Here is a 10677-nt window from a genome sequence, read left to right on the forward strand (position 1 = left end):
AATTGGACTTTTTTCGTGTAATCTTCATAGTGGGTGGCAGATGTATCTTCCTCTATTTTTGCCTTTTGCTTGGGTGATAATACATCAAACCCATACTGCAACAATGAACAGTGCACTCATAGTTTCTCTTAGCGCAGCAGCAGAATATGAATTTGGAAAAGATACATTTGTCATTTTGGTAAAAAATTAGAAACAAAACATTCTTAAATAAAGCAGAACATTATACTACAATTTGGGAATATTGATGTAGCAACTAATTCTTATACCAAATTAAAAATCTCGATCATATCCAAAAAATAATATCAGCTTGACAAAAAAAAACCCTTAAACCAAATAATGTTTTGAGGTGCAATGGGGCGAACCTTCATCCATTTTCCGTCAAGAAAGAGTTTCATTGATCAACTAATTAAAGAAACATGATTATTGATTGACTCGAATACATTGATTGATCAAACAGGGTAAAAAAGTTTGGGAAATTAGGGTTTGTCTGAGCCATTAATTATTAGAAATGAAATAAGATGAGAAGAAATGACCGACCTGAGGATGATGTGGAAGGAATGGTCGTCGGGTGGTGGATTTCATTCTCCGATCACACTTCTCCTCTTAACTGGCGCAAAGCTCCGATCGACCGAGAAGAGAGACACGGAGGATTCAGTGATGGAGGAGTGTATTGATACTTTTAATTCTGAATGGTAACATAATAAAGAAAACAAAAAGTTGAACATAAAGACTAGTTTTGATAAAGAAACCACTTTCAATAATGAGAATACAAAAACAAGTCATAAATCTATCTAAAAATTGACTAGTAAATAAAGGGTATGAACCTGAATTGGGGTATGAACGACTTTTTTTGTGTAATCTTCATACTGGGTGGCAATGTATCTTCCTCCATTGTTGCCCTTTTGCTTGGCTGATAGTACATCAAACCAGACTGCAACTATGAATAGTGCACTCATAGATTTTCTTAGCGCATCAGAATATGAAAAAGATACATTTGTCATTTTGATAAAAAATCAGAAACAAAACATTCTCAATTGAAACAGAAAATTATACTACAATTTGGGGATATTGATGCAGAAACTAATTCTTATACCAAATGAAAAATCTCGATCATATCCAAAAAATAATATCAGCTTGCCCAAAAAAAAACCCTTAAACCAAATAATGTTTTGAGGTGCAATGGGGCGAACCTTCATCAATTTTCCGTCAAGAAAGAGTTTCATTGATCAACTAATTAAAGAAACATGATTATTGATTGAATCGAATACAATCAAAGTTTGGGAAATTAGGGTTTGTCTGAGCCATTAATTATTAGAAATGATATGAGATGAGAAGAACTGACCGACCTGAGGATGATGTGGAAGGAACGGTCGTCGGTTGGTGGATTTCACTCTCCGATCACACTTCTCCTCTTAACTGGCGTAGAGCTCCGACCGACCAAGAAGAGAGACGCGAAGGATTCGGTGGTGGAGGAGTGTATTGATACTTTTAATTCTGAATGATAACATAATAAAGAAAACAAAAAGTTGAACATAAAGACTAGTTTTGATAAAGAAACCACTTTTAGTAGTGAGAATACAAAAGCAAGGCATAAATCTATCTGAAAATTGACTAGTAAATAAAGGGTATGAACCTAAATTGGGGTATGAACCTGAATTGGACTTTTTTCGTGTAATCTTCATACTGGGTGGCAGATGTATCTTCCTCCATTGTTTCCCTTTTGCTTGGCTGATAGTACATCAAACCCAGACTGCAACTATGAACATTGCACTCATAGGTTCTCTTAGCGCAGCAGCAGGATATGAATATGAAAAAGATACATTTTTCATTTTAGTAAAAAATCAGAAACAAAACATTCTCAAATGAAGCAGAACATTATAACTACAATTTGGGGATATTGATGCAGAAACTAATTCTTATACCAAATGAAAAATCTCGATCATATCCAAAAAATAATATCAGTTTGCCCCAAAAAAAACCCTTAAACCAAATAATGTTTTGAGGTGCAATGGGGCGAACCTTAATCCATTTTCCATCAAGAAAGAGTTTCATTGATCAACTAATTAAAGAAACATGATTATTGATTGACTCGAATACAATTATTGATCAAACAGGGTAAGAATGTTTGGGAAATTAGGGTTTGTCTGAACCATTAATTATTAGAAATAATATGAGATGAGAAGAACTGACCGACCTGAGGATGATGTGGAAGGAACGCTCGTCGGTTGGTGGATTTCACTCTCCGATCACACTTCTCCTCTTAACTGGCGTAGAGCTCCGACCGACCAGAAGAGAGACACGAAGGATTCAGTGGTGGAGGAGGAGTGTATTGATACTTTTGATTCTGAATGGTAACATAATAAAGAAAACAAAAAGTTGAACATAAAGACTAGTTTTGATAAAGAAACCACTTTCAGTAGTGAGAATACAAAAGCAAGACATAAATCTATCTGAAAATTGACTAGTAAATAAAGGGTATGAACCTGAATTGGACTTTTTTCGTGTAATCTTCATACTGGGTGGCAGATTTATCTTCCTCCATTGTTTCCCTTTTGCTTGGCTGATAGTACATCAAACCCAGACTGCAACTATGAACAGTGCACTCATAGGTTCTCTTAGCGCAGCAGGATATGAATATGAAAAAGATACATTTGTCATTTTGGTAAAAAATCAGAAACAAAACATTCTCAAATGAAGCAGAACATTATACTACAATTTGGGGATATTGATGCAGAAACTAATTCTTATACCAAATGAAAAATCTCAATCATATCTAAAAAATAATATCAGTTTGCCCCAAAAAAAACCCTTAAACCAAATAATGTTTTGAGGTGCAATGGGGCGAACCTTCATCCATTTTCCGTCAAGAAAGAGTTTCATTGATTAACTAATTAAAGAAACATGATTATTGATTGACTCGATTACATTGATTGATCAAACAAGGTAAAAAGTTTGGAAAATTAGGGTTTGTCTGAGCCATTAATTATTAGAAATGAAATGAGAAGAACTGACCGACCTGAGAATTATTTGGAAGGAACGGTCGTCAGATGATGGATTTCACTCTCCGATCACACTTCTCCTCTTAACTGGCGCAGAGCTCCGACCGACCGAATCCTTCAATTGGCTAAATGAAATGGAACATGTTTGATTTTGACAAATAAATTGAAAACAAAAGTGAAATAATATGCATATAAAATATAACAAATAAGTTTGAATCAAACTAAGCCTTATAGATGGCAACCGAAGCAATTGCAGGTTTTAGGAGTGAAAGAACAGAAACCAAAAGGCTTGTTTGGAATATTACAATTAATGGCATAACAGCAAGGAGAAGGTAAACAATAACCGTCGGCGCTGCAGTAATTGCACAAAGCACATACCTGAAAGTTTCCTAATCTTCTTCTCTTACTACCATCGCTCATCATTTTCACCGCTATTTCCCCAATTTCAGGCACCATTGACGCCTTCATTTTCGTATACACAGATTTCTCCGCCTCAGACGCAGACGACAAAATGTTTTCTTGTTTAGAACTATTAGTTATTAAAGAAGAAGAATGTTAGGGATTGAGTGAATCTAGGAAGTGAAGTCACTTACATGTTTGAATCCGATGATTTCGTTGGACAGAAGTAATACTGAAAGTAAAGCTACATAAGAGGAGGTGCAATAGGACATTCTTTTTCTCCTTCTTCTTCAATGGATGCTTCGTCTCAATCTGAGAGGGTAATTCTTGCAGAGAGACGCGGAGGATTCGGTGGTGGATCCGATCGATCGATCAATCGATCATCCCTCGCTTGCTTTTCCTCTAATTGGCTTGGCGTAAACCTGGCGCAGAAGAAAAGAGAGATTTATTCCCTAGTACTTTAATGGGTGAATGTAATGTTGATATATTGAAAAGGGAAGAGAGGCTAAAAATTAAAATATGTGATAATTCATGACTACATTGAATTGAATAAGTAGGATATTATTCAATGATCCAGCAAAAGAAATTCTGAAATTCTTGTTTAAAATCATTTCCCTTGTACCCTAATCAAATTGTCTCATGAATAAACAATTTGTTTTCAAATTAGCATGTATTTCATTGGCTATGGAGATAACAATTTCAAATGATTACAGATTCAATTCAAGAACTATAACAGGATATTATGTTACCAATTGAAATATATTGTGTAACAAAATAGACTTTGATGATTCAAAACACGGCCAAATGAGATAATCAAATTGAAAATCAAACATTTCGATTCAAACGGAATAACATCAGTAGTTCAGAGAATCGTATCTTGCAAAAGGAAATAACAAGAAAAGAAGTTTCATCATAATCTCAAAAATGACACAAGGCAAAATACCTAAAATAAAGTAACTTGAAAGATTCTCAAAACCCTAGCTTAGTTGGGCGCCAGTGTCTGCGCTTGGCATTGTACCTGTAAATCATCAGATTATGGATTAGTCAAATTCATAAGGATGATCGACATAGTTTATGGATACCTGATTGTGTTGTCAGTGCGGAGACGAATCCAGTGGGGGATTGGCCTGTTCTGCCAATATAGAAAAAAGACATCGGTATAAGATCCTCCCCCAATATTCCCCGTACAGACAGAGTCGTCAGAATAAATCTAACCAAGATCAAGGAAATTCATTTCATGTAAACGACGGAGAAATCGAGAGCGATCGATCGATAAAAGGCCCTTGACGAATTTATTGGGTTAGTACAAGAGTTTGGTAGAACTAATTCGGGAGGGCTAAGATGACATATGGGGTTACTACATATCATTTAATGGAGTACAGACAGGGGTTACTAACCCAGATTGGGGTTGCATCAAGAAGAATCAGGTCATTATCGAATTTCATCAACTAAAGAAACATAATTATTGACGAATACATTGATCAAACCAAGAAAGAAAGTTTGGGAAATTAGGATTTGTCTTAAGACATTAATTAGGATGGAATAATTTAGAAGAAATGAAATGAGAAGACTGACCGGAACGGTCGGGTGGATTTCACTCTCCGGTCACTTTTCCTCTCAACTGCGTAAATCTGGCGCAGAGAGAGCTCCTCCGGTAGGCCGACCGATAAGAGAAGACGCGTAGAAACGGTGGGGTGGAGTGGATCTCCTCTTCATCCCTCGCTTTTCCTCCAACTAGCGTAAACCTGGAGCAGATCTCCTCTTCATCCGACAAGAGAGATGGGCGGACTACTGTATTTATACTTTTAATTTGAAACGCGTGTGACCGACCGTTATTCATTAACTTTATTTAAAGTTAATTTATATAATTTATATTAAACTTGTATATAAATTACATATTAATAATCATAATAATTTCAAAACTAAACAAGCTTTAAAGTGATTCCAAATAGTACATCTAGTTAAGGATGGTTGAGAACTTGGAATCTCAGACTAATTAATTGCACTTTGGTCTATTATAATCTCAGACTAATTAATTTTGACCGAAAATTTATACTTTTTTTTATTTGTTTGAACCGCCTATAATTATCCTTTCTCCGATTATTAATTCATTAACTTTTTTTAATAATTAAAGTCCCATTTATTTTAAAAATATATTTTATGCATTTATAATTTGTTCTATTATAATGAAATTTATATATAGATATTAATTTCTTAAAATTCAAATCATAAATTAATACTCCCATAATGAGAATATTGCAGATTTTCTAAATAATTTGACAACTAAAAATTCCACAAGTAAAATGTAACCAAATAATTAACTTTTGGTTTAATCTAAATTACATTTAATTAATTCAATTTGAAACTAACTTTAAATTTTATTTTTATTAAAATAATTAAGTTTTGATTGTAAAAATCTTACAAGTCATGATCAGAACCAATTCCAAAAATTAGATATCCATGAGAATTTATGTAATTTTTTATTATTTTTAATTATTTTTAAATTTCTTTCAAATTAATAAAGTAAAATGTCAACCTAATAATCAACCTTTGGTTTAATCTAAATTAAGTGCATTTAATTAATTCAGTTTCAAACTAACTTAAATATTTATTTTTTATTAAATTAATTGAAAATCTTGTAGTTTAATTTATTCATATAAACAATATATTATTGTAAGAAAGGAGAATATATATATATATATATATGAATTTTCTCAAACACATAAATTTTATAATTTCAAACCAAATATAGTATAGTAAGTGATATTCTTCTCGTTCTTTTTTAACTTTGTCTTTCTATCCACGCGGACAATAATATAGTTTATATTAGTTTTGAGAATACACAACCTAAATAAGAGAATATGCAGAAAATAAAATATTCTCAAACAAACAACTTATATAATTTCCAAATCAAATGTCATCACAAAACACAAAATACCCAAATCACAGTCACTATAATAAAATCAACATTAGTAATGGATATCTTTATCATTCTTTTTTCAACTTTTGTGTTATCCACGCGGGTAACAATATAATCTTTGTCATATTATTTTTAATACTAAAACCAATTAAATAAAGATGATATGCACAAATGAAATATTCTTAAAAACACAGTCACTCAATAACTAACATTAAAAAAATAGGGACACGAGAATTCTCATCCAAAGGAAGAGAGAAAAAAAATTGATAGGCAGATAGGTAGTTGAAAAAAATTTGATAGGATTGCTGAAAAAATATCAAGGAAAAATAGGAATCCAACAAATGTAAGGAATCAAATGCTGATAAAAATTCTGAAGAAAATGTAGTAGGAAAACAGGGAAAGAAAGAAGGAATTTGGAAGGTTTGTTACAATGAAACAACAAATCTCTTTGAACTAAAAATCAAATCACAAAGGTCCTGATGCACGCAAAGAAAGAAGAGATTATTCTCAACAAAGAAAAAATGCAGCAAACAACCGGGCAATTGAATGTACACTATCTTAAGGACTAGAATTTACTAAAGAAGGAAGATTATGAAAAGATAGTAAACTGGTCAGTTAAATCTAAGACCTATATTATTAGGAGCAATTTCAGCTGGAGAGTAAACGAAGTCTGGGAAAATAATGCAAGAAAGAAAGCAAATGATCATGCTTATAAAGGAAAATTTTACTTGGGCGATGTTAAAACAAAAGTGGAGATACTCAATTCTCCTTTTGATTTTAAACTGTCAACTGAAATGGAGGAAAAATGTGTTAAAGAATGAGAAAATAAAGTGGTTGGAAACTACATAGGGAAGAATAGATTATCATTCTTAGTCACTAAGGAAGCCTTAATGAAACAATGAAAGAAGAATACACTAGAGAAGGTTTCTATAAATATACAACTCTATTTTCTTGGATGATATTCTAAAACATGTGCATACTTATTGGATCCAACTGTATTAAGCTGGAGAGATGGTCTGAAGAATTGAACCTACTAAGTAAACCAAAAGAAACAACTCGTATATGATTTAAGCTTAGGATAATCCCAACACACATGTACAATGCAGAAGCTCTAAGTCACTTTGCAAGTTTATTGGAGAAACCATTATATATGAACTCAATTACAGAAGTAGAAGAACAACATACATTTGCTAGAATAAGCATTAAGTACATCCTCGAAATATGCTGCTAAAGAACATAACAGTAGTTGACAAGAAAGAAAAGTCTATAGTCATAGAAATCTCTTATGAATGGAGGCCAGACATGTGTGTTTTCTGTAATAATTTTCAACATGCTAGCACTAAATGTGTAAAAGCAATTAAGGAAAAGCATAAAATCCTGAAAGTTCAAAAAGAAAAAGCATAAAAATAAAACAGAAGAATCAATGATCAAAGAACCGGTCCAAGGGAGTTCAGAAAGATTGGCATCCGGGATGCACAGCCATTGTTGCACTTATTTTTGGAAACAAGCTTTATGTTGCTAATGCCGGTGACTGTAGAGCAATTTATCTCGCTCTAGCTGTTCATATCCTCTAAGTAAGGTACGTAAATAGGAAGTTTCCATTATTAGCTCGTCATCAATTAAAACTTGAGAATCATAATTTCTTTTCGACATTATAACATAGGATCACTCGGCAAGTTGTGTTGAGGAGATAAATCGAGTTATCTTGGCTGGTGAAGATGTGAAATGGCAAGTTGATACGTGGAGGGTTGGTTCGGTTGCTCTTCAGGTTCTTTCTCCTTATTCTCGAATTCAAAATTCCATATCACAAATGAATGACCATATTCTGCTTTTACTTCTCTAGGTTACTCGTTCAATTGGTGATGATGATCTAAAACCGGCTGTAATAGCTGAACTAGAAGTAACTGAGACAACATTATCTGAGTATGATGAATACCTGGTAATGTCTAGTGACGGCCTTTGGGATGTGATGAGCAGTGAAGACATTGTGAGCATTATCAAGAACACTGTTAAAGTACCTGGGATGTGTTCAAAAAGTTTAGCAACTGAGGCTGCTAAACGTGGAAGCAAAGACAATATTACAGTTATTGTTATTTTTCTGTGACCTGTATCAACAGCCGAAAGAATTTACTAGAGTTTGGAAATATTTAAATTGAATTTACTATAATTTTTAACTGAAATGTGAACTTTATCTTTATAAGATATTGGATTGAATTAATAATATTGATTGATTTATGAGTTGAAATGAAATATGAAAATTGCTCTCTTCTATAAACATTGTGTGTAGAAAATATCAAACACAAGAAATTAATATTGCAAACCAGTTTTAAGGTTTGTTTACCCTTCCTGGATAATAAAAATGAGCAGAAATTCTCAAATAAATAAACAAACTTCAATAAAATAAGTGTTACATTGTAATTTCACACTAACAAATGATACACATTTGAGTTTATTTATGTCTCGGAAACAGACATTCTTGTAATGATAAAAAAAGGATCTTCGTTCGCACAAGAATAAATGAAGTCAAGATTCTTGAGGCGCTTCAAACCTAGTCGAAGTGTCAATGCCCATCAAGCAACAAAGGCCCGATATCAAAATTATGAGCAGAACAATTGCCTAATAAGAAGAAGAGATAATTGGACACAAAACAATATCATTAGATATGAATTATCGATATCTAGAAAAAGGCTCTTTTATGGTCAAGAAAGAAACAGATGAATACTTACAACAAGTATACCCGAGAGAAGTGAGGTTTCCAGAAGACTTCAGATTTGTCTGATAGATTATCCAAAAACAATTTAAGTAAGAAAACTTTCTCATAAAACAACAACACTCACATATGTATCTTGATGATACTTCAGAAGACAGCCTTTTCTTTTGACAAAAGGTCGAAATAAATTTTGGTATAGCTCGAACAGAAAACTCCACCACTGCAGCACTTGAAAGTACTTTTTATTACATGCATTATCTGGAGAAGATCAAATAACCCTAGACCACATGAACAAATCAGATTAAATAACCTGATATGGGTTTCGCTATGGGTTTCACGAAACGTGAAGCCCTTCGTGAAACGTGAAACCCTTCGCGAAACGTGAAGTCGCAAAAATCAAATGAATCTTCCGTGAAACGGAACCGAATCAGAGTATCATCAACTACAAACATCATCATCGACAAGATGAACAACCAAGATGAACAATAAGATGAACAAAGATGAACAATAAGATGAAAAAAGATGAAAACCTCATGGTTTAAGGTTTAAAGATGAAATAATGGAAATAATAACATAAATCGACCAAATCACATATCTGTATATTATATTCGTTTAGGTTTAGGTTTTCGCCGTCGTGCCGTCGCGAGAAGAAAGAGAAGAGTGAGAAAGAAAAATAACGAAATGAAAAAATTTGAGTATTTATATAAAAAAAATTCCTTCGCGAAACGGGAAGTCCCTTCGCGTGACGCGAAATCCCTTCACGTGACGCGAAAAGGTTAATTTCGTCCAAAAAATAAAAGTGACCACCAGATCAATTTAAATTAGCGAGTGACCACTAAAGCAAATACATCAATCTGTAGGGTTATTTCGTCAAATTCCCTTTCTAACTTTATTTTATTATTAATTTTTTATCACATTATTATAATTTACCATTAAATCTATTCATTCATTTAAAATATTATTTTATATAAAATAAATTTTAATTTTAAATAAATTTTAATAATTAAAATAAAAATACAAATAACCACAAATGTACCTCAATTATAAAAGTTAAAAAAAACACACTTCTTATATTATTAAACAATATCTCAAAAACTAAACAATAATCAAGCTTTCAGATGTAATTTTTGTTTAATAAAGATCTTTTATTTACTTATTTTAATTAAATCTTACATTATATATTAATAAAAAATTATAAAATTAATTAAAAAATTTAATTTATTTTTAAAAATATTATTTTTTAATTTAAATAATTTTTTAATATTTAAAATTAAGTTAATAAAAAATATATATTTATATATGTATACTATTAATTATTAAATATTATTATCAATATAAAAAATAAATAAACTAATAAAAACATGCCTAACATTAGCAATCAAAATAATCTGAAATCAAGAGTACTTTATAATAAACTAAAAAGTTGAAGCAAATAAACTAAATCAAATTTACCTATAATTTTAAAAATTTCTTATTTTACCAATATAATTTTTACAATTATTTACCACTAACCAATTGTTAACAATTACATTATGAACTTTTCACTTTAATTTGGTAACAATTGGCTGTATTAATCTATGAACTGAGAATACATCAATTGGAGTTTGCAAGTGGATCATGAAATTAAGCATATTCTTAAATAAGTTTTC

General features: G+C 31.8%; 1 protein-coding gene and 1 long non-coding RNA gene across 2 annotated transcripts in view; one reads left to right on the plus strand and one right to left on the minus strand.

Annotated features, from left to right (window-relative positions):
* The window catches only part of LOC124922468, a 62572-nt gene extending 60762 nt beyond the window's left edge, over positions 1-1810 (minus strand). The window contains exons 1-2 of the long non-coding RNA XR_007097815.1: positions 1652-1810; positions 1347-1494 (exon numbers count right to left, since the gene is read on the minus strand). This is a non-coding gene — a long non-coding RNA (uncharacterized LOC124922468). The remainder of the gene's footprint in view (positions 1-1346; positions 1495-1651) is intronic.
* A 1881-nt stretch (positions 1811-3691) lies between these two features.
* Positions 3692-8422, plus strand: LOC124922139 (protein kinase and PP2C-like domain-containing protein). The gene is made up of 3 exons (XM_047462865.1): positions 3692-3814; positions 7982-8086; positions 8162-8422. Exons 1-3 carry the CDS (start codon positions 3692-3694, stop codon positions 8420-8422), a joined length of 489 nt encoding a protein of 162 aa, XP_047318821.1.
* The last annotated feature ends 2255 nt before the right edge of the window (positions 8423-10677 follow it).

This window comes from Impatiens glandulifera, chromosome 1, assembly GCF_907164915.1.
Source record: "Impatiens glandulifera chromosome 1, dImpGla2.1, whole genome shotgun sequence".
In the NCBI taxonomy this organism is placed as follows: domain Eukaryota; kingdom Viridiplantae; phylum Streptophyta; class Magnoliopsida; order Ericales; family Balsaminaceae; genus Impatiens; species Impatiens glandulifera.

What these genes read in the sequence shown, in the direction of transcription:
- LOC124922139 (XM_047462865.1), top strand. Translation starts at nt 3,692, where the DNA reads ATGGATGCTTCGTCTCAATCTGAGAGGGTAATTCTTGCAGAGAGACGC. An exon ending in TTTCCTCTAATTGGCTTGGC is followed by an intron (nt 3,815 to 7,981) that starts GTAAACCTGGCG and finishes ATTATAACATAG; the next exon opens with GATCACTCGGCAAGTTGTGT. An exon ending in TTGGTTCGGTTGCTCTTCAG is followed by an intron (nt 8,087 to 8,161) that starts GTTCTTTCTCCT and finishes TTACTTCTCTAG; the next exon opens with GTTACTCGTTCAATTGGTGA.